The sequence below is a fragment of the Bufo bufo genome, chromosome 8, assembly GCF_905171765.1.
Source record: "Bufo bufo chromosome 8, aBufBuf1.1, whole genome shotgun sequence".
In the NCBI taxonomy this organism is placed as follows: domain Eukaryota; kingdom Metazoa; phylum Chordata; class Amphibia; order Anura; family Bufonidae; genus Bufo; species Bufo bufo.
In genome coordinates this window covers 19,289-43,433 of record NC_053396.1, presented here as the reverse complement: position 1 = coordinate 43,433, position 24,145 = coordinate 19,289, and the positions used below count along the sequence as shown (strand labels likewise).

At 52.9% G+C, this 24,145-nt stretch overlaps 2 protein-coding genes across 3 annotated transcripts in view; one reads left to right on the top strand and one right to left on the bottom strand.

The window, feature by feature from the left end:
* Nucleotides 1-10,398, bottom strand: part of LOC121009260 (surfeit locus protein 1) — a 51,794-nt gene extending 41,396 nt beyond the window's left edge. Inside the window, exon 1 of the mRNA XM_040442257.1 lies at nt 10,273-10,398. Within this exon, the coding sequence (XP_040298191.1) occupies nt 10,273-10,326 (54 nt within the window). The 5' untranslated portion in view covers nt 10,327-10,398. The remainder of the gene's footprint in view (nt 1-10,272) is intronic.
* Nucleotides 10,399-10,442: 44 nt separating this feature from the next.
* SURF2 (surfeit 2) lies at nt 10,443-23,906 on the top strand. Of its 2 annotated transcripts, none has more exons than XM_040442259.1 (6): nt 10,443-10,617; nt 14,346-14,500; nt 14,572-14,675; nt 15,195-15,371; nt 16,469-16,589; nt 23,152-23,906. In XM_040442259.1, exons 1-5 carry the CDS (start codon nt 10,462-10,464, stop codon nt 16,549-16,551), a joined length of 675 nt encoding a protein of 224 aa, XP_040298193.1. In that variant the 5' UTR covers nt 10,443-10,461; the 3' UTR covers nt 16,552-16,589; nt 23,152-23,906. The 2 variants fall into 2 exon arrangements, with proteins under 2 accessions (XP_040298193.1, XP_040298192.1); XM_040442258.1 differs by having other exon boundaries at nt 10,445-10,617; nt 16,486-16,589.
* The last annotated feature ends 239 nt before the right edge of the window (nt 23,907-24,145 follow it).

The window sequence follows — 24,145 nt, the reverse complement described above, 5'->3', positions numbered from 1 at the left end:
ACGTCACCAGTAGATGTCGCAGTTATCACCGTCCCCCTGTATGATATGTCACCAGTAGATGTCGCAGTTATCACCGTCCCCCTGTATCACACGTCACCAGTAGATGGCGCTGTTATCACCATCCCCCTGTATGATATGTCACCAGTAGATGTCGCTGTCATCACCGTCCCCCTGTATGATATGTCACCAGTAGATGTCGCAGTTATCACCGTCCCCCTGTATGATATGTCACAAGTAGATGTCGCTGTCATCACCGTCCCCCTGTATCACACGTCACCAGTAGATGGCGCTGTTATCACCGTCCCCCTGTATGATATGTCACCAGTAGATGTCGCTGTTATCACCGTCCCCCTGTATGATATGTCACCAGTAGATGTCGCTGTCATCACCGTCCCCCTGTATGATACATCACCAGTAGATGGCGCTGTTATCACCGTCCCCCTGTATGATATGTCACCAGTAGATGTCGCTGTTATAACCGTCCCCCTGTATCACACGTCACCAGTAGATGGCGCTGTTATCACTGTCCTCCTGTATGATATGTCACCAGTAGATGTCGCTGTCATCACCGTCCCCCTGTATGATATGTCACCAGTAGATGTCGCTGTTATCACCGTCCCCCTGTATCACACGTCACCAGTAGATGGCGCGGTTATCACCATCCCCCTGTATGATATGTCACCAGTAGATGTCGCTGTCATCACCGTCCCCCTGTATGATATGTCACCAATAGATGTCGCAGTTATCACCGTCCCCCTGTATCACACGTCACCAGTAGATGTCGCAGTTATCACCGTCCCCCTGTATCACACGTCACCAGTAGATGTCGCAGTTATCACCATCCTCCTGTATGATATGTCACCAGTAGATGTTGCAGTTATCACCGTCCCCCTGTATGATATGTCACGAGTAGATGTCGCTGTCATCACCGTCCCCCTGTATGATATGTCACCAGTAGATGTCGCAGTTATCACCGTCCCCCTGTATGATATGTCACCAGTAGATGTCGCTGTTATCACCGTCCCCCTGTATCACACGTCACCAGTAGATGTCGCTGTTATCACCGTCCCCCTGTATGATATGTCACCAGTAGATGTCGCTGTTATCACCGTCCCCCTGTATGATATGTCACTGTCATGGTCTTACCTGCTTGCTGCTCTCCTTCGTTTGACATGTGCTGGCGGCCATCTTGGGGTCTGGGTTTCTTGTAGCCTTCCACCCTGCGGCTCCTCCTTCCCCTGGGAGGAGCTGGATGCCTAGCTCATATATATAGGAGGTCTGTGGCTTCAGTTCCTTGCTTGGTCCTCTTGTGTTCACATGCTTCTAAGACTGCTGCTGCTTCTGGTTCCTGATCCTGGCTTCGTCTGACTACCCTGCTGGTTCCTGATCCTGGCTTCGTCTGACTACCCTGCTGGTTCCTGATCCTGGCTTCGTCTGACTACCCTGCTGGTTCCTGATCCTGGCTTCGTCTGACTACCCTGCTGGTTCCTGATCCTGGCTTCGTCTGACTACCCTTCTGGTTCCTGACCTCTGGCTTCGCAAAGACTCTGCTCGGTTTCACCATCCGTTTTCAATAAAGCCTTCTTATTTTCATTTATCTCTTGTTGTACGTCTGGTTCATGGTTCCGTGACATTAGGACCAAGCCATGAATTCTGACGGTACAGGGCCATCCTCGCTACCCATGCTGGTTGCCAGACTTGATCAGCAGGATCACCTGTTGGGTCGGTTCGCTGTGGCGTTGCAAACCCTGCTTGAACGCACGGCTCATTTCGCTCCCGTTGCCGATGGGTCGGTTGTCGCTCCTGGGCTCGCTCCTACTGCCGCTCCGGTTGTTGCGCCAGAGTCTACCCCGACACCTGTTGTTGCGCCTGCGGTGTGTCGGGGTATGACCGGTTCTGCCCCTCTTCCACAGCGCTTTGGGGGAGAGCCAACTCAGTGCCGAGGTTTCCTTAACCAGGTGGGCATTTATTTTGAGTTGCTGCCACATGCCTTTCCTACTGAGAGATCAAAGGTGGGCTTCTTGATCTCGCTGCTCTCGGACAAGGCCTTGGCCTGGGCCAGCCCTTTATGGGAGAACAACAATCCGGTGGTTGCCGAGTTTTCCGGTTTTGTTGCTTCTCTTCGGAAGGTATTCGATGTGCCGGCTCGTGCTGCCTCTGCTGCGAAGCTCCTTATGTCCATCAGACAGGGTTCACGATCCGTAGCTGAATACGCCATTGAGTTTCGTACCCTGGCAGCAGAGGTGGGCTGGAATAATGAGGCTCTGGTCGCTGCTTTCTCTCATGGTCTCTCGGATGCCTTGAAGGATGAGGTTGCAGCTAAGGACCTACCAGTTGAGCTCGAGTCTCTTATTTCTTTCCTGATTTTGATTGACACCAGACTCAGGGAGAGACCTTCCTTTAAGGAGAACCTGCGGAGGTCTTCTAACAGATTGGTGCCTACGTTTGCTGTCCCACCCGTGCCTCCCTCTCCTCCCACGCCTCCTGGGGATGACTTGTCTGGGGGTGAACCCATGCAGCTGGGGTTTGCTCGCCTGTCCGAGGGGGAGAGGGCACTCCGGAGACGCGAGGGCCGATGCATGTACTGTGGTCTCGGTGGGCATTTTCGGTTGGCATGTCCGAACCGTCCGGGAAACAATCGTACCCTGAGATCCTGTCGGGGGCAGATCTTGGGTGGAGTCTCCTCGTCCCCGGTTTCCCGTGTTGACAAACCACTGATCACTGTTGTCCTCTCCTGGGTCGGGGGCTCGGTGACGACCCAGGCGTTGGTGGACTCTGGTGCTGGTGGTTTGTTCATTGATAGTGTGTTCGCTGCCGCCAATTCCATTCCTCTGCAGGCTCGAGGTTCCCCACTGGCTCTTGAGGCGATAGACGGCAGACCCCTTCTGCCGCCCCACGTGACTCATGAGACCCTTCCAGTGGGGATAGCCATTGGTGCCGTTCACAGAGAGTCGGTCTGCCTCCAGGTTATTTCGTCTCCACACTACTCGGTGGTCTTGGGGTACCCCTGGCTCCAGAAGCATAATCCGACTTTCGATTGGAGATCGGTCGAGATCCTCTCGTGGTCACCGCAGTGTGGGGCTAGTTGCATCCATGGGTCTGTCAAGTTGCTGTGTACTTCCTCGGACTCCCTGTTGCCTCCTGAATACGAGGAGTACCGGGATGTATTCGATAAGGTGCGCGCGGTTGCCCTACCTCCGCACCGCCCATACGATTGTGCCATAGAGTTACAATCTGGTGCCGTTCCTCCTCGTGGCAAAGTCTATCCACTGTCGGTAGCGGAGAATGAGGCCATGGAGGAGTACGTGAGGGAGGCGCTTTCACGCGGACACATTCGCAAATCTTCGTCCCCGGCAGGGGCTGGATTTTTCTTTGTGAAAAAGAAGGGCGGTGAGTTGAGGCCTTGCATCGATTACAGGGGTCTCAATCGCATCACGATCAAGAACGCTTACCCGATACCCTTGATTTCCGAGCTGTTCGATCGCCTTAAAGGGGCCACGGTCTTTACCAAACTCGACCTGAGGGCGGCGTATAACCTGGTAAGGATCAAGGCGGGCGATGAGTGGAAGACCGCGTTTAACACCAGGACCGGTCATTACGAATCCTTGGTTATGCCCTTTGGGTTGTGCAATGCGCCCGCAGTCTTTCAGGAATTCTCAACGATGTTTTCCGTGACCTGTTGCAGCAGTGTGTGGTAGTCTATTTGGATGACATCTTGGTATATTCTGAATCCATGGAGGCCCACATTCTGGATGTCAGACGAGTGTTGCAACGGTTACGAGAGAACAAGCTGTTCGGTAAGCTTGAGAAATGCGAATTTCACCGATCCCAGGTAACCTTCTTAGGTTACATCATTTCCGCTGAGGGGTTCTCCATGGATCCTGAGAAGGTTTCGGCTGTCTTACAGTGGCCCCAGCCCAGTGGTCTTCGTTCCCTGCAGCGCTTTTTGGGCTTCGCCAATTATTATCGGAAGTTCATCAGGGACTTTTCCATGCTGGCCAAGCCTCTCACGGATCTGACCAGGAAGGGCAGTAATTCCCAGGTCTGGCCGCTCGAGGCCATCCGAGCTTTTGAGGCCCTAAAGTCCGCCTTTGTGTCGGCTCCGATTCTGTCGCATCCCAACCCTGGGTTGCCCTTTGTCCTCGAGGTGGACGCGTCTGAGACGGGAGTAGGCGCCCTTCTGTCTCAGCGTAGAACACCAGAGGGTCCTCTGCTTCCTTGTGGGTTTTACTCCCGGAAACTGTCTTCCGCGGAGTGCAACTATCAGATTGGTGACAGGGAGTTATTGGCCATCGTGCAGGCCCTCAAAGAATGGAGGCACTTGCTCGAGGGTTCGGTGGTTCCGGTTCTCATCCTGACGGACCACAAGAATCTGACCTACCTTTCTGAGGCCAAGAGATTGACACCACGTCAGGCCAGATGGGCTCTGTTCTTGTCACGTTTTAATTACGTGGTCTCCTACCTACCCGGTTCCAAGAACATCAGGGCGGATGCCTTATCACGGCAGTACTCCGAGCTGTCCAGGGAGGAGTCGATTCCGACTTCGGTCATACCTCCGAATCAGATCCTGGCCGCCATTCGCACCAGCCTGACCTCTCCCCTGGGTGAGCAGATTTTGGCGGCTCAATCTGGTGCTCCCTCTGGGAGACCCAACGGCAGATGTTTTGTGCCTGAGGAGTTGCGCACTCGGTTGTTGCGAACCTACCATAACTCCAAGACCGCGGGGCATCCTGGAAAGAATCAGCTGTCCTGGGCTGTTTCACGTCTGTTCTGGTGGCCTTCCCTACGTTCCGACATCGCCGCATATGTAGCGGCATGCTCCGTTTGTGCCCAGAGTAAGTCCCCTCGGCACCTTCCGTTGGGCCTTCTGCAACCCATAGCCACCGGGGAGCGCCCATGGTCACACCTGGGGATGGATTTCATTGTGGACCTCCCTGCATCCCGAGGCCATACGGTCATTCTCATGATTGAGGATCGGTTTTCCAAAATGTGCCACTGTGTTCCTCTCAAGAAGTTACCCTCTGCACAAGAGTTGGCCACGATTTTTGCCAGGGAGGTCTTCCGGTTGCACGGTTTGCCTAAGGAGATTGTGTCGGATCGGGGGAGTCAGTTTGTGTCCAGGTTCTGGCGCGCCTTTTGCTCCCAGTTGGGGATTCATCTCTCCTTCTCCTCGGCCTACCACCCTCAGTCCAATGGGGCCGCAGAACGATCCAATCAGGCCTTGGAGCAATTCCTTCGTTGCTATGTCTCCGATCACCAAGACAATTGGGTTGACCTCCTGCCTTGGGCTGAGTTTGCCAGGAACACGGCGGTGAACTCTTCCTCTGGGACGTCTCCCTTCATGGCCAATTATGGGTTCCAACCTGCCGTGTTACCGGAGGTATTCTCTCCCCAGGATATTCCGGCTGTGGAGGATCACCTTTCCGTCCTACGTGCTTCTTGGGTACAGATCCAGAAGTCCCTTGAGGTCTCTGCGCAGCGCCAGAGACTCCAGGCTGATCGCAGACGAGCGCCTGCTCCTTCCTACCAGGTCGGAGACCGTGTATGGTTGTCTACCCGCAACCTCAACCTTCGAGTGCCCACTCCCAAGCTGGCGCCTCGCTTTGTTGGTCCCTTCCGAGTGCTTCGCAGGGTAAACCCGGTAGCCTATGCCCTTGCGCTTCCTCCTGGCATGCGGATCTCCAACGTGTTTCATGTCTCCCTGTTGAAGCCACTGGTGTGTAATCGTTTCACTTCCTCGGTTCCTCGGCCTCGTCCGGTCCAAGTGGGCAATCGTGAGGAATATGAGGTGAGCAATATCCTGGACTCACGCCTGGTCCGCGGTCGGTTGCAGTTTTTGGTCCATTGGCGTGGTTATGGTCCAGAGGAGCGTTCCTGGGTTCCCTCCGCAGATGTCCATGCTCCTGCCTTGCTCCGAGCCTTCCACGCACGCTTCCCTCAGAAACCGTTTTGTGCTCCGCGGAGGAGGGGCCCTTGAGGGGGAGGTACTGTCATGGTCTTACCTGCTTGCTGCTCTCCTTCGTTTGACATGTGCTGGCGGCCATCTTGGGGTCTGGGTTTCTTGTAGCCTTCCACCCTGCGGCTCCTCCTTCCCCTGGGAGGAGCTGGATGCCTAGCTCATATATATAGGAGGTCTGTGGCTTCAGTTCCTTGCTTGGTCCTCTTGTGTTCACATGCTTCTAAGACTGCTGCTGCTTCTGGTTCCTGATCCTGGCTTCGTCTGACTACCCTGCTGGTTCCTGATCCTGGCTTCGTCTGACTACCCTGCTGGTTCCTGATCCTGGCTTCGTCTGACTACCCTGCTGGTTCCTGATCCTGGCTTCGTCTGACTACCCTGCTGGTTCCTGATCCTGGCTTCGTCTGACTACCCTTCTGGTTCCTGACCTCTGGCTTCGCAAAGACTCTGCTCGGTTTCACCATCCGTTTTCAATAAAGCCTTCTTATTTTCATTTATCTCTTGTTGTACGTCTGGTTCATGGTTCCGTGACAGTCACCAGTAGATGTCGCTGTTATCACCGTCCCCCTGTATCACACGTCACCAGTAAATGGAACTGTCATCACCATCCCCCTGTATGATATGTCACCAGTAGATGTCGCAGTTATCACCGTCCCCCTGTATCACACGTCACCAGTAGATGGCGCTGTTATCACCGTCCCCCTGTATGATATGTCACCAGTAGATGTCGCTGTTATCACCGTCCCCCTGTATGATATGTCACCAGTAGATGTCGCAGTTATCACCGTCCCCCTGTATGATATGTCACCAATAGATGTCGCAGTTATCACTGTCCCCCTGTATCACACGTCACTAGTAGATGTCGCAGTTATCACCGTCCTCCTGTATGATATGTCACCAGTAGATGTCGCTGTCATCACCGTCCCCCTGTATGATACATCACCAGTAGATGGCGCTGTTATCACCGTCCCCCTGTATGATATGTCACCAGTAGATGTCGCTGTTATCACCGTCCTCCTGTATGATATGTCACCAGTAGATGTCGCAGTTATCACCGTCCCCCTGTATGATATGTCACCAGTAGATGTCGCTGTCATCACCGTCCCCCTGTATGATATGTCACCAGTAGATGTCGCGGTTATCACCATCCCCCTGTATGATATGTCACCAGTAGATGTCGCTGTCATCACCGTCCCCCTGTATCACACGTCACCAGTAGATGTCGCAGTCATCACCATCCCCCTGTATGATATGTCACCAGTAGATGTCGCAGTTATCACCGTCCCCCTGTATGATATGTCACCAGTATATGTCGCTGTTATCACCGTTCCCCCTGTATCACACGTCACCAGTAGATGGCGCAGTCATCACCATCCCCCTGTATGATATGTCACCAGTAGATGTCGCAGTTATCACCGTCCCCCTGTATGATATGTCACCAGTAGATGTCGCAGTTATCACGGTCCCCCTGTATCACACGTCACCAGTAGATGTCGCTGTCATCACCTTCCCCCTGTATGATATGTCACCAGTAGATGTCGCAGTTATCACCGTCCCCCTGTATGATATGTCACCAGTAGATGTCGCAGTTATCACCGTCCCCCTGTATCACACGTCACCAGTAGATGGCGCTGTTATCACCATCCCCCTGTATGATATGTCACCAGTAGATGTCGCAGTAATCACCATCCTCCTGTATGATATGTCACCAGTAGATGTTGCAGTTATCACCGTCCCCCTGTATGATATGTCACCAGTAGATGTCGCTGTCATCACCGTCCCCCTGTATGATACATCACCAGTAGATGGCGCTGTTATCACCGTCCCCCTGTATGATATGTCACCAGTAGATGTCGCTGTTATAACCGTCCCCCTGTATCACACGTCACCAGTAGATGGCGCTGTTATCACTGTCCTCCTGTATGATATGTCACCAGTAGATGTCGCTGTCATCACCGTCCCCCTGTATGATATGTCACCAGTAGATGTCGCTGTTATCACCGTCCCCCTGTATCACACGTCACCAGTAGATGGCGCGGTTATCACCATCCCCCTGTATGATATGTCACCAGTAGATGTCGCTGTCATCACCGTCCCCCTGTATGATATGTCACCAGTAGATGTCGCAGTCATCACCATCCCCCTGTATGATATGTCACCAGTAGATGTCGCAGTTATCACCGTCCCCCTGTATGATATGTCACCAGTAGATGTCGCTGTTATCACCGTCCCCCTGTATCACACGTCACCAGTAGATGGCGCTGTCATCACCGTCCCCCTGTATGATATGTCACCAGTAGATGTCGCTGTTATCACCGTCCCCCTGTATCACACGTCACCAGTAGATGGCGCTGTTATCACCGTCCTCCTGTATGATATGTCACCAGTAGATGTTGCTGTCATCACCGTCCCCCTGTATTATATGTCACCAGTAGATGTCGCTGTTATCACCGTCCCCCTGTATCACACGTCACCAGTAGATGGCACTGTCATCACCATCCCCCTGTATGATATGTCACCAGTAGATGTCGCAGTTATCACCGTCCCCCTGTATCACACGTCACCAGTAGATGGCGCTGTTATCACCGTCCCCCTGTATGATATGTCACCAGTAGATGTCGCTGTTATCACCGTCCCCCTGTATGATATGTCACCAGTAGATGTCGCAGTTATCACCGTCCCCCTGTATGATACATCACCAGTAGATGGCGCTGTTATCACCGTCCCCCTGTATCACACGTCACCAGTAGATGTCGCTGTCATCACCGTCCTCCTGTATGATATGTCACCAGTAGATGTCGCTGTTATCACCGCCCCCTTGTATCACACGTCACCAGTAGATGGCGCTGTTATCACCGTCCTCCTGTATGATATGTCACCAGTAGATGTCACTGTCATCACCGTCCCCCTGTATTATATGTCACCAGTAGATGTCGCTGTTATCACCGTCCCCCTGTATCACACGTCACCAGTAGATGGCACTGTCATCACCATCCCCCTGTATGATATGTCACCAGTAGATGTCGCAATTATCACCGTCCCCCTGTATCACACGTCACCAGTAGATGGCGCTGTTATCACAGTCCCCCTGTATGATATGTCACCAGTAGATGTCGCTGTTATCACCGTCCCCCTGTATGATATGTCACCAGTAGATGTCGCAGTTATCACCGTCCCCCTGTATGATATGTCACCAATAGATGTCGCAGTTATCACCGTCCCCCTGTATCACACGTCACCAGTAGATGTCGCAGTTATCACCGTCCTCCTGTATGATATGTCACCAGTAGATGTCGCTGTCATCACCGTCCCTCTGTATGATACATCACCAGTAGATGGCGCTGTTATCACTGTCCCCCTGTATGATATGTCACCAGTAGATGTCGCTGTTATCACCGTCCTCCTGTATGATATGTCACCAATAGATGTCGCTGTCATCACCGTCCCCCTGTATCACACGTCACCAGTAGATGGCGCTGTCATCACCGTCCTCCTGTAGGATACATCACCAGTAGATGTCGCAGTTATCACCGTCCCCCTGTATGATATGTCACCAGTAGATGTCGCTGTCATCACCGTCCCCCTGTATCACACGTCACCAGTAGATGGCGCTGTTATCACCGTCCTCCTGTATGAAATGTCACCACTAGATGTCGCTGTCATCACCGTCCCCCTGTATCACACGTCACCAGTAGATGTCGCTGTCATCACCATCCCCCTGTATGATATGTCACGAGTAGATGTCGCTGTTATCACCGTCCTCCTGTATGATATGTCACCAATAGATGTCGCAGTTATCACCGTCCCCCTGTATCACACGTCACCAGTAGATGTCGCAGTTATCACCGTCCTCCTGTATGATATGTCACCAGTAGATGTCGCTGTCATCACCGTCCCTCTGTATGATACATCACCAGTAGATGGCGCTGTTATCACTGTCCCCCTGTATGATATGTCACCAGTAGATGTCGCTGTTATCACCGTCCTCCTGTATGATATGTCACCAATAGATGTCGCTGTCATCACCGTCCCCCTGTATCACACGTCACCAGTAGATGGCGCTGTCATCACCGTCCTCCTGTAGGATACATCACCAGTAGATGTCGCAGTTATCACCGTCCCCCTGTATGATATGTCACCAGTAGATGTCGCTGTCATCACCGTCCCCCTGTATCACACGTCACCAGTAGATGGCGCTGTTATCACCGTCCTCCTGTATGAAATGTCACCAGTAGATGTCGCTGTCATCACCGTCCCCCTGTATCACACGTCACCAGTAGATGGCGCTGGTATAATAACCGGCCCTCGGTCCGCACCTGACATCTCGCGCTCAGCGCCTGGCTTCTCACTAATAAGCTGACTCCAGACATCTCTTTTGAAAGCGGAAAAGTTTTCTGCCAGAACACCGGACCTAGTCGCTGCAGCACTTCCGGGTTAAAGTGTTATATAGGAAGCAAAAGCACTGAGTGGACGGAAGACTCAGACGATAGAAAGCGGAAGGCTGGATGTCACTGGCAAAATGGCGGCCCCCAGCGGTCTACCCCGTGTCTGGTTCCGGGGGAGTTGTTGCCGCACGTGGTGAGAACATGGACGAGCTGCCCGAGGAGGTGCGGCAATTCTTACAGCAGCATCCGGCACTGCAGCTGATCCCCGGGAACAAGGTGCATGCGACTAGCGGGGGTCCCTTGATGTGTAACCTGGGGGCCCCTGTGCGTGTGTCGCCGTTTCCCTTTGGGGCCCCTGTGCGTTTGTTGCCGTTGCCCTTTGGGGCCCCTGTGCGTTTGTCGCCGTTGCCCTTTTGGGCCCCTGTGCGTTTGTCGCCGTTGCCCTTTGGGGCCCCTGTGCGTTTGTCGCCGTTGCCCTGTGGGGCCCCCGTGCGTGTGTCGCCGTTGCCCTGTGGGGCCCCTGTGCGTGTGTCGCCCCTGTGCGTGTGTCGCCGTTGCCGTGTGGGGCCCCTGTGCGTGTGTCGCCCCTGTGCGTGTGTCGCCGTTGCCCTGTGGGGCCCCTGTGCGTGTGTCGCCGTTGCTCTGTGGGGCCCCTGTGCGTGTGTCGCCGTTGCCCTGTGGGGCCTCTGTGCGTGTGTCGCCCCTGTGCGTGTGTCGCCGTTGGCCTGTGGGGCCCCTGTGCGTGTGTCGCCGTTGCCCTGTGGGGCCCCAGTGCTCCAGACAAAAAAAATAAATAAATACCTAGTAGCCATTGGCTCCTGAACTGAAAAATTTAGGAGCCAAATTAAATTTTTAGTCTCCAAATCGAAACTGAATCAAATTTTGGTATCGTGACAGCGCTAGGCCGATCAGACCGGCGTAGGGTTGTTTCGATTCCAAAATTTTGATTCGCTTTTGTCACCATAAAAAAGTATTGCGATACTCCAATACCACGCAATAAAAAATAAATTAAAAAAAGCCGCGTGCATTTGGCATTTTATGAAACGTTCGGCCCATAATAGAACAGTCCGATCTTATTTTTTGGCGTGACAAGGTGACTAAAAAATGGTGAATCGCATGTTTTTTTTATTTATTTGTCTGTTATTTCTGCTCACCGCATAGGAGATATTTTTTAATAATTTAAAAGTTTGGACTTTTCGGACGCAGCGCTATGTAATATGTTTATATATTTTATATGTAAAATTGGGAAAGGGGGGGGTTTTAACGTAATATTTTAGGGTACTTTCACACTAGCGTTTTTCTTTTCCGGCACTGAGTTCCGTCCTAGGGGCTCAATACCGGAAAAGAACTGATCAGGCATATCACCATGCATTCTGATTGGAGAGTAATCCGTTCAGGATGCATCAGGACGTCTTCAGTTCAGTCATTTTGATTGATCAGGCAAAAGATAAAACCGCAGCATGCTACGGTTTTATCTCCGGCGAAAAAAAACTGAAGACTTGCCGGAATGCCGGATCTGGCATTTTTCCCCATAGGAATTTATTAGTGCCGGATCCGCTATTCTGCCAAATCTCTATACCTTGCCAAAAGTCTATACCGGAAGTGACGCGGCCGCATCGGAAGTGACAAGATCGACAATGAAGCAGCTGGTGCAGGGTGTGCGTGGCGCTGCGCAAGCGCACATCCACCGGCTTAGCAAATAATTATTGCAGCGCCACGATAGAAGTACTTCGTACACCGCGCGTGCGCACTTAGGGGTATAGAGATTTTGCAGCGCAAAATGTTTAATCAGATCTCCCTACCCCTGAGTGCGCAGGCGCCCACAAATCATCAGTTGCAGTTCATCTTTACCGCAGAGCTGAGTGCTGGATACCGAGCTCACCACATAGTAGAGCTGAACTGCAACTGATGATTTGTGGGCGCCTGCGCACTCAGGGGTAGGGAGATCTGATGAAACATTTTGCGCTGCAAAATCTCTATACCCCTAAGTGCACACGCGCGGTGTACTTCTATCGCGGCACTGCAATAATTATTTGCTAAGCCGGTGGATGTGCGCTTGCGCAGCGCCACGCATACCCTGCTCCAGCTGATTCCTTGGCGATCTCGTCACTTCCGGTATAGACTTTGGCAAGGTATAGAGATTTGGCAGAACACTGGCATTCAAAATACCGGAATGCTGGATCCATCCTTCCGGTTTGCGCATGCGCAGACCGGTAAAAAATGTGTAAAAAGATACAAGACGGTTCCGTTTGTCCGCATGACAAGCGGAGAGACGGATTCGTTCTTGCAATGCATTTGTGAGATGGATTCGCATCCAAATGCGTCTCACAAATGCTTTGTCACATCCAGATCGGCAGATCCGGCAGGCAGTTCCGACGACGGAACTGCCCGCCGGATCACACTGCCGCAAGTGTGAAAATAGCCTTAGTGTTTGTTTTGTTTTTTTTACTTACTATTAGCCCCCTTAGGGGCTGGAACCCTTGTCCTATTCACCCTTAGGCCCCTTTCACACGGGCGAGATTTCTGCGCGGGTGCAATGTGTGAGGTGAACGCATTGCACCTGCCCTGAATCCGGACCCATTCACTTCTATGGGGCTGTGCACATGAGCAGTGATTTTCATGCATCACTTGTGCGTTGCGTGAAAGTCGCAGCATGCTCTATGTTGTGCGTTTTTTCCCGCAACGCAGGCCCCATAGAAGTTAATGGGGCTGCGTGAAAATCGCAAGCATCCGCAAGCAAGTGTGGATGCGGTGCGATTTTCCCGCATGGTAAGGTTGCTAGGATGAAAGTCTATTCATTGTTATTTTCCCTTATAACATGGTTACAAGGGAAAATAGCATTCTTAATACAGAATGCTTAGAAGGTCAATTGAGGGTTAAAAAATAAATAAAAATGAACTCCCCTCCTCCAATTGATCGCGTAGCTGCCGGTCTCCTGTTCTTTCTTCAGGACATGTCAAAGGACCTGTGGTGACATCACTGTGCTTATCACATGATCCATCACCATGGTAATGGACTATGTGATGAGCTCAGTGACGTCACCACAGGTCCTTTGACAGGTCCTGAAGAAAGAACAGGAGACCGGCAGCTACGCGATCAATTGGAGGAGGTGAGTTAATTATTAATTTTTTTTAACCCTCATTGGCACTGCGCCACCAATGTTTATTATACTGGGGTGTTGGGGGGGGGGGGCGCACTGCGCCACCAATGTTTATTATACTGGGGTGTTGGGGGGGGCGCACTGCACCACTAATGTTTATTATACTGGGGGGGGGGGGGGGCGCACTGCGCCACCAATGAAGATAACTATCTGTTAATACAAATACAGGAGGCGGGTGCCGGAATCAAATAGCGACACCCGACCTCTATGACGGGGAGCTGCGATCAGCGGCAGTTAACCCCTCAGGTACCGCACCTGAGGGGGTTAACTGCTGCTGATCGCAGCTCCCTGTCATAGAGGTTGGGTGCCGCTATTTGATTCCGCCTCCTGTATTTGTATTAACAGGTCAATTATCTTCATTGGTGGCGCAGTGGCCACAGCCCCTCCCCTCCTCCTCCCTGTCTCTCTTCTTATTGGCGGCGGCAGCACAGGGGGGAGGGAGAGACTCCTGCGCTGCTGAGGAGAACATCGGCGGCGGGGCAGAGAACTATAATCTCCTGTGCCCGCCGCTGTATTAATGGCAGAGCTGTGGCGGCGGGTGTAGTCGCAAATGGCGACAAGACTAAAAAGTCTTGTCGCCATTTGTAAATTCTAAGTCGCACTGGCGAACATTTTGGTCGCCATCTGGAGCCCTGGGCCCCTGTGCGTGTGTCGCCGTTGCCATGTGGGGCCCCTGTGCGTGTGTTGCCGATGCCCTCTGGGGGCCCATAGTGACTTCCGTGTGTCGCCGTTGCCCTGTTGGTCCCCTGTGCGTGTGTCGCCATTGCCCTGTTGGTCCTCTGAGCGTGTGTCGCCGTTGCCCTGTGGGGGCCCATAGTGACTTCCGTGTGCCTGTCTCTTTCAGGTCCGCTTCACAGAGACCGGCCACGAGCTGCCGTGCCGCCTCACGGATCTGCAGAGTTTCACGGAGGGCCGGAAGTACCAGCGGCTGAGACGCCGCCCGCAGACCTTCGATTACAGCAGCTACGAGCCGCACATTGTGCCCAGCACCAAGAACGGGTGAGCAGCGGCGGCAGGGGTGGCGCCAGCGTTCTGGGCTTCTAATTGACTCTGCCTCCATTTTTCTTTAGACAACAGCTGTTCTGCAAATTGACCCTTCGTCACATCAACAAGGTCCCGGAGCACGTTCTGCGTCATGTCCAAGGGAAGCGCTACCTCCGTGCACTGCGCATGTGTAAGTCCCTGTACTCTGGGGGGTCCTGGCCCAGGTTTAGGTCCCTGGGACAGTGCAGGGTCTGGGGGTAGTCAGTGGAGGCCGCTCGGTGTGGGACGATGCAGGGTCTGGGGGGGTCAGTGGAGGCCGCTCGGTGTGGGACGGTGCAGGGTCTGGGGGGGTCAGTGGAGGCCGCTCGGTGTGGGACGGTGCAGGGTCTGGGGGGGTCAGTGGAGGCCGCTCGGTGTGGGACGGTGCAGAGTCTGGGGGGGGGGGGCAGAGGAGGCCGCTCGGTGTGGGTTGGTGCAGGGTCTGGGGTGTTGGTGGCGGCCACTCGGTGCGGGGTCTGGGGTGTTGGTGGCGGCCACTCGGTGTGGGACGGTGCAGGGTCTGGGATGTTGGTGGAGGCCACTCGGTGTGGAACGGTGAAGGATCTGGGGGTCAGTGGTAGGCCGCACTGTATTGTGGATCTGAGTGATGCAAATGCTGGATAAGTTTATGAACCCTAATGTACCCTGCCCCCCCCAATTTCTTCATCAGATGAGGATTGCCAGAAGCGAGGGGTGGAGTATGTTCCTGCTTGTTTACAAAACAAAAAGAAGCGGCGCCCCCTGGAGGGTGAGCGAGCACAAGGTGAAGGAGGGCAAGCGTGGGACCCTAAGGACAGCCATTCCGAGGACAGTGACTCGGGGGACAGCATGAGCGACCTGTACCCAGGTAGGAGAGGGATCACCTGCCCATGGCACTGCTCTGAAGGACCTCTCAGTCCAGCGCCTGCTGCCCGAGGGTTACTGGGGGCACCCTGGGGGGCACAGCTCCCTGGTTTTCATCACAAATGCTTAAGTCTGTTTCACACATTAAAGAGTAACTACGTTTTTTTACAGTTTGTCTTTTAAACTTCTCAATGGCCACAAAATAATTTTTGTAATACATGTTAGGCTACTTTCACACCTGCGTTAGGTGCGGATCCGTCTGGTATCTGCACAGACGGATCCGCACCTATAATGCAAACGCTTAGATCCGTTCATTACCATACGTTTGTTCATGATAATGCAAACGGATCCGTTTTGACTTTACATTGAAAGTCAATGGGGGACGGATCCGTTTGAAAATTGAGCCATATTGTGTCAACTTCAAACGGATCCGTCCCCATTGACTTACATTGTAAGTGTGGACGGATCCGCTCGCCTCCGCACGGCCAGGCGGACACCCGAACGCTGCAAGCTGCGTTCAGGGGTCCGCCTGCTGAGCGGAGGCCAAACGGTGCCAAACTGATGCATTCTGAGCGGATCCGCATCCACTCAGAATGCATTGGGGCTGGACGGATCCGTTCGGGGGCCGCTTGTGAGAGCCTTCAAACGGAACTCACAAGCGGAGCCCCGAACGCTAGTGTGAAAGTAGCCTTATTCATTAATTATGCCGTTTTCCCTGCTCAGCGCAGGGTTAACCTCCACAGGGAGATGAAGGATCCCCCGATCAGACCGCTCTCCCCTATCCTGCGGATACTGCTTAATACTTGATGCAAACCCTCGACTTGGGGCATGTAGCTGCTAAGTCTGTTCCATGTGTGAACAGCGCCCACATCAGGGAGCGGCCGGGCTGCATTTAGAGTCTTCAGTAGAACAAGGAGCAGAAAGTATTCATCTCGCTCTTTGGTCTCTACAGCAAGGATCAGCAACCTTCCGCACTCCAGCTGCTGTGAAACTACAACTCCCAGCATGCAAACATGCTTGGCAGCTCCCATAGAAGTAAATGAAGCATTCTGGGAATTGTAGTTTCTGAACAGCCAGAGGTTGCTGATCTCAGTTCTACAGCTTTCGTGTCTCCACAGGTCATATGTTTTCTAAGAAGAGCGCAGCTCCGGAGGAAAATGCCAGCGATAACGAGATGGAAGTAGAGGAAACAAAGTGCAGCAACCCAAGGAAAAGACTGCAGGTGGGTGCACTGGGGCGGTTAGGGTCCAGCACTGGTCTTCTCACTGTAATGGGATTGCTCAGGATATGAAACATTGCCACCCATGTCCAGTTGGTGTTGCTCTGTCCCATTCCTGTCACTTGTTTCATGTCCTATTTTGCTGATTTTCTGCGCCATTTTCGGTACAGAGCCTCTGCAGGTATAATAACTAATGGCTGGCCAGCTGCAGAGGGGAGGACAGTCCGTGACCCGGCGTAGTCCAATGGCACAGAAAATACAGTCCATGGAGCAGAGTCTAATCCAGTAGAGCAGGAGATAGTGCCCAAAACTCTGCCATCTGGTCGCAGGGGCAGCCAACCTCCAGACATTCGCCTCTTACGGGTCACCCCAAGTGATTTGTGTCCCTTTAGGGTGCTCCCCAGATCTGCCTACTCTAGGCAGGACCTCTCTCCCTGGGGTCTCTTGCTCCCATCTTTTAACCCCTGACATCTCAATCAGGCTCTGCAGGAACTGGACAATAAGATGCATCAGGTGACAAAATGTCCAGTCTCAGCGGGAGGACAATAAAGTTGATGAAATATCTCCCCCCTTGTGCTACGGCTGGCTGCACTATGCACACAACAAAATGGGCAAAGCTCATAAAATCTGCCACCATAAACAGCTGCACAAAAAGCAGATCTGCCCGGGCAAGTGTCCTGTACACCGGAGCAGCTCCAGCAGACGCAGAGTATCTAGAGGCTTCCAGAACTTTCCGTAGTGCGATCTGTTAACACTCTTTAGTACAGACGGAAATACAGCGCTCACGTGTTTTCTGTATATTCAGACTGATGAGTTACCAGAAGAGACCGGGCATCGATTTCTTCATCAAACTGTTCTTGAGCAGCTAAGGGCTTGGGTTAGGGCTGTCCCTGCTGATCAAGGCTCCCCTTCATGTTTGACAGGGCCAGACCTCTCCAGGTAGCAGTACAAGCACAGAGGCTTCGATACTGCTGCTGGACCAGTGCCTGGTCAGTTACATACAGCAGAGACGCTGATACTGCTGCTGGAGCAGTGCCTGGTCAGTTACATACAGCAGAGACGCTGATACTGCTGCTGGAGCAGTGCCTGGTCAGTTACATACAGCAGAGACGCTGATACTGCTGGAGCAGTGCCTGTGCAGTTACATACAGCAGAGACGCTGATACTGCTGCTGGAGCAGTGCCTGTGCAGTTACATACAGCAGAGACGCTGATACTGCTGCTGGACCAGTGCCTGGTCAGTTACATACAGCAGAGACGCTGATACTGCTGCTGGAGCAGTGCCTGGTCAGTTACATACAGCAGAGACGCTGATACTGCTGCTGGAGCAGTGCCTGTGCAGTTACATACAGCAGAGACGCTGATACTGCTGGACCAGTGCCTGGTCAGTTACATACAGCAGAGACGCTGATACTGCTGGAGCAGTGCCTGTGCAGTTACATACAGCAGAGACGCTGATACTGCTGCTGGACCAGTGCCTGGTCAGTTACATACAGCAGAGACGCTGATACTGCTGGAGCAGTGCCTGTGCAGTTACATACAGCAGAGACGCTGATACTGCTGGACCAGTGCCTGGTCAGTTACATACAGCAGAGACGCTGATACTGCTGGACCAGTGCCTGGTCAGTTACATCCAGCAGAGACGCTGATACTGCTGCTGGAGCAGTGCCTGTGCAGTTACATACAGCAGAGACGCTGATACTGCTGCTGGAGCAGTGCCTGTGCAGTTACATACAGCAGAGACGCTGATACTGCTGCTGGAGCAGTGCCTGGGCAGTTACATACAGCAGAGACGCTGATACTGCTGCTGGAGCAGTGCCTGTGCAGTTACATACAGCAGAGACGCTGATACTGCTGCTGGAGCAGTGCCTGTGCAGTTACATACAGCAGAGACGCTGATACTGCTGCTGGAGCAGTGCCTGTGCAGTTACATCCAGCAGAGACGCTGATACTGCTGGACCAGTGCCTGGTCAGTTACATCCAGCAGAGACGCTGATACTGCTGGAGCAGTGCCTGTGCAGTTACATACAGCAGAGACGCTGATACTGCTGCTGGACCAGTGCCTGGTCAATTACATACAGCAGAGACGCTGATACTGCTGGAGCAGTGCCTGTGCAGTTACATACAGCAGAGACGCTGATACTGCTGGACCAGTGCCTGGTCAGTTACATACAGCAGAGACGCTGATACTGCTGGACCAGTGCCTGGTCAGTTACATCCAGCAGAGACGCTGATACTGCTGCTGGAGCAGTGCCTGTGCAGTTACATACAGCAGAGACGCTGATACTGCTGCTGGAGCAGTGCCTGTGCAGTTACATACAGCAGAGACGCTGATACTGCTGCTGGAGCAGTGCCTGTGCAGTTACATACAGCAGAGACGCTGATACTGCTGCTGGAGCAGTGCCTGTGCAGTTACATACAGCAGAGACGCTGATACTGCTGCTGGAGCAGTGCCTGTGCAGTTACATACAGCAGAGACGCTGATACTGCTGCTGGAGCAGTGCCTGTGCAGTTACATACAGCAGAGACGCTGATACTGCTGGAGCAGTGCCTGGTCAGTTACATACAGCAGAGACGCTGATACTGCTGGAGCAGTGCCTGTGCAGTTACATGCAGCAGAGACGCTGGAGCAGTGCCTGTGCAGTTACATGCAGCAGAGACTCTTAATGTGCCCCTTCTCCAGGCAGCTGTGCATCAAAGTTACATAAAGCAGAGGCTCGGGAACCCCACTCCACGACAGCCAACGTTTCAAATCTGAATAGTTCAGTGGAATTGCAGTTGGTAAAGGATAGCCAGACCAGACGCTGATACTGCTGGACCAGTGCCTGGTCAGTTACATCCAGCAGAGACGCTGATACTGCTGCTGGAGCAGTGCCTGTGCAGTTACATACAGCAGAGACGCTGATACTGCTGCTGGAGCAGTGCCTGTGCAGTTACATACAGCAGAGACGCTGATACTGCTGGAGCAGTGCCTGGTCAGTTACATACAGCAGAGACGCGGATACTGCTGCTGGAGCAGTGCCTGTGCAGTTACATCCAGCAGAGACGCTGATACTGCTGCTGGAGCAGTGCCTGTGCAGTTACATACAGCAGAGACGCTGATACTGCTGCTGGAGCATTGCCTGTGCAGTTACATACAGCAGAGACGCTGATACTGCTGCTGGACCAGTGCCTGGTCAGTTACATACAGCAGAGACGCTGATACTGCTGCTGGAGCAGTGCCTGTGCAGTTACATCCAGCAGAGACGCTGATACTGCTGCTGGAGCAGTGCCTGTGCAGTTACATACAGCAGAGACGCGGATACTGCTGCTGGAGCAGTGCCTGTGCAGTTACATACAGCAGAGACGCTGATACTGCTGCTGGAGCAGTGCCTGGTCAGTTACATACAGCAGAGACGCTGATACTGCTGCTGGAGCAGTGCCTGTGCAGTTACATACAGCAGAGACGCTGATACTGCTGGACCAGTGCCTGGTCAGTTACATACAGCAGAGACGCTGATACTGCTGCTGGAGCAGTGCCTGTGCAGTTACATACAGCAGAGACGCTGATACTGCTGCTGGAGCAGTGCCTGTGCAGTTACATACAGCAGAGACGCTGATACTGCTGCTGGACCAGTGCCTGTGCAGTTACATACAGCAGAGACGCTGATACTGCTGCTGGACCAGTGCCTGTGCAGTTACATACAGCAGAGACGCTGATACTGCTGGAGCAGTGCCTGTGCAGTTACATACAGCAGAGACGCTGATACTGCTGCTGGAGCAGTGCCTGTGCAGTTACATACAGCAGAGACGCGGATACTGCTGCTGGAGCAGTGCCTGTGCAGTTACATACAGCAGAGACGCTGATACTGCTGCTGGACCAGTGCCTGTGCAGTTACATACAGCAGAGACGCTGATACAGCTGGAGCAGTGCCTGTGCAGTTACATACAGCAGAGACGCTGATACTGCTGCTGGAGCAGTGCCTGTGCAGTTACATACAGCAGAGACGCGGATACTGCTGCTGGAGCAGTGCCTGTGCAGTTACATACAGCAGAGACGCTGATACTGCTGCTGGACCAGTGCCTGGTCAGTTACATACAGCAGAGACGCTGATACTGCTGGAGCAGTGCCTGTGCAGTTACATGCAGCAGAGACGCTGATACTGCTGCTGGAGCAGTGCCTGTGCAGTTACATGCAGCAGAGACGCTGATACTGCTGCTGGAGCAGTGCCTGTGCAGTTACATACAGCAGAGACGCGGATACTGCTGGACCAGTGCCTGTGCAGTTACATGCGGCAGAGGCTCCGACACTGCTGCTGGAGCAGTGCCACTGCAGTTACATGCAGCAGAGACGCGGATGCTGCTGCTGGAGCAGTGCCTGTGCAGTTACATACAGCAGAGACGCGGATACTGCTGGAGCAGTGCCTGTGCAGTTACATGCGGCAGAGGCTCCGACACTGCTGCTGGAGCAGTGCCACTGCAGTTACATGCAGCAGAGACGCTGATGCTGCTGGAGCCGTGCCTGTGCAGTTACATGCAGCAGAGACGCTGATGCTGCTGGAGCCGTGCCTGTGCAGTTACATGCAGCAGAGGCTCCGATACTGCTGCTGGAGCCGTGCCTGTGCAGTTACATGCAGCAGAGGCTCCGATACTGCTGCTGGAGCGGTGCCTGTGCAGTTACATACAACAGAGGCTCCGATACTGCTCCTGGAGCAGTGCCTGTGCAGTTACATACAGCAGAGACGCTGATACTGCTGGAGCAGTGCCTGTGCAGTTACATGCAGCAGAGACGCTGATACTTCTGGAGCAGTTACATGCAGCAGAGATGCTGATAATGCTGGAGCAGTGCCTGTGCAGTTGCATGCAGCAGAGACGCTGATGCAGCTGGAGCAGTGCCTGTGCAGTTACATGCAGCAGAGACGCTGATGCTGCTGGAGCAGTGCCTGTGCAGTTACATGCAGCAGAGACGCTGATGCTGCTGGAGCAGTGCCTGTGCAGTTACATGCAGCAGAGACGCTGATACTTCTGGAGCAGTTACATGCAGCAGAGACGCTGATGCTGCTGGAGAAGTGCCTGTGCAGTTACATGCAGCAGAGACGCTGATGCTGCTGGAGCAGTGCCTGTGCAGTTACATGCAGCAGAGACGCTGATGCTGCTGGAGCAGTGCCTGTGCAGTTACATGCAGCAGAGACGCTGATGCTGCTGGAGCAGTGCCTGTGCAGTTACATGCAGCAGAGACGCTGGAGCAGTGCCTGTGCAGTTACATGCAGCAGAGACGCTGATACTTCTGGAGCAGTTACATGCAGCAGAGATGCTGATAATGCTGGAGCAGTGCCTGTGCAGTTGCATGCAGCAGAGACGCTGATACTGCTGGAGCAGTGCCTGTGCAGTTACATGCAGCAGAGACGCTGATACTTCTGGAGCAGTTACATGCAGCAGAGATGCTGATAATGCTGGAGCAGTGCCTGTGCAGTTGCATGCAGCAGAGACGCTGATACTGCTGGAGCAGTGCCTGTGCAGTTACATGCAGCAGAGACGCTGATACTTCTGGAGCAGTTACATGCAGCAGAGATGCTGATAATGCTGGAGCAGTGCCTGTGCAGTTTCATGCAGCAGAGACGCTGATGCTGCTGGAGCAGTGCCTGTGCAGTTACATGCAGCAGAGACGCTGATGCTGCTGGAGCAGTGCCTGTGCAGTTACATGCAGCAGAGACGCTGATGCTGCTGGAGCAGTGCCTGTGCAGTTACATGCAGCAGAGACGCTGATGCTGCTGGAGCAGTGCCTGTGCAGTTACATGCAGCAGAGACGCTGATGCTGCTGGAGCAGTGCCTGTGCAGTTACATGCAGCAGAGACGCTGATACTTCTGGAGCAGTTACATGCAGCAGAGACGCTGATGCTGCTGGAGCAGTGCCTGTGCAGTTACATGCAGCAGAGACGCTGATGCTGCTGGAGCAGTGCCTGTGCAGTTACATGCAGCAGAGACGCTGATGCTGCTGGAGCAGTGCCTGTGCAGTTACATGCAGCAGAGACGCTGGAGCAGTGCCTGTGCAGTTACATGCAGCAGAGACTCTTAATGTGCCCCTTCTCCAGGCAGCTGTGCATCAAAGTTACATAAAGCAGAGGCTCGGGAACCCCACTCCACGACAGCCAACGTTTCAAATCTGAATAGTTCAGTGGAATTGCAGTTGGTAAAGGATAGCCAGACCATAGACCACAGCAGCGGACTGGAAGAGAGAAGGGAGGCTGCATGTGCCCACTGCGCACTCCATCTCCTCACACAACTGATTGACGTGGGCGTCGGACCCCCCGCCCATCTGATATTGATGACATCCTGAGAACAGGTCATCAATAGTGAAAGCCCAGAGACCCCCTTTAAGTCAAGGTTCAGAAAATGTTTGTAAACCTATGCGTATCTTATTGTGCTACGGTTCAGTGTTTCCTCACATTAGTAAATGACTTTAACCTCTAGCTTACTGCTGCGCTAACTGTAACCTGGTTGGGCTACATTGCCATCTGCCGGTGCCGCCGGTTGTTGGGACGGCCATTAGACTGCTGCGGTTAATGTATTTAAAACTATTTCTGCAGAAACAAAATGGATCCTCCCGGAAGAAATTCAAGTCTCATCAGAAGAAGTCAAAGACAACCAAGAAGCTGTAGGCTCTGCCAGCCTGTTACTTAACTCGGGAGTCAGAAAACAGAATAAAGGCTTTGATTCTAGATGCAAGCTGCTGAGATCCAGTTCTTGAGTGACACTCTCCCAGAGAAGTCTGAGGTCCTGCATTCTACAGACTCTTATCAGCCGCACTCGCCGATCACTCACTCTTAATGTGTACTCATGAAATCACTGTTTAGGTAAAAAAAAATTACCTTTTCTAATTTCTGTCACTAGATTTACAAGAAAAATCCTAAAAACTTGACTTTTTTTCATTTGGTACTAAAGGTCCTCACAGACCTATCAGCCATGATTACCTGCAGCAGCCACCTCCGCTGTATGGGGACAAGCAGTTGCTGCGGTGATTGCTTGTCCCCAAATCATTGCTTCGGGGCAGCAGATTGCTCTTCTCACATCACAATCTGCTGCACAGAAGCAATCATTTTTGGTGCCGGCTGAAGGATGCTTTTGCTCATTCATCAGGCGATTGCTGGGGTTAGAAGCCAGGTATTTTTATGAAGGCTCATCCTGATAGATGAGGTTTGAAACCGTAGTAAACACAACCAAAAGTCTGAGCACATTGATGAGATGGGATGGTTGTCGCATTCATTTCTTTGCCCTTCTGTTACTTTTTCCATCTTTTATATTTTTTGTTTCAAAGGTAAAGAAATAAATCTTCTGCAAATAACCCTTTTCTAGGCCTTTGTATAGCTGCAGGGCGCTCCTGCCTCTTCATGTGAAGCTACAGTACAGGTAACACAGCAGGTTTTTCCAGCCTCTACCAGTGGATGAGATCTGCATACAGAAAACGGTACCAGCCTTATAAAGCTCTTCACTTTATACTGAGCAGTGCACTTCTGAGGGAACCACCTGGATCCCAAGGGTGGGGCCTCTCTGTATTCTAATATTCCACACCACCATCACCAT

Excerpts from the sequence above, each read along its gene's own strand:
- SURF2 (XM_040442258.1), top strand. The coding sequence starts at position 10,462 with ATGTCACTGGCAAAATGGCGGCCCCCAGCGGTCTACCCCGTGTCTGGT. Across the intron at positions 14,501-14,571 it reads GTGCCCAGCACCAAGAACGG|ACAACAGCTGTTCTGCAAAT; the intron begins GTGAGCAGCGGC and ends ATTTTTCTTTAG. Across the intron at positions 14,676-15,194 it reads CCTCCGTGCACTGCGCATGT|ATGAGGATTGCCAGAAGCGA; the intron begins GTAAGTCCCTGT and ends TTTCTTCATCAG.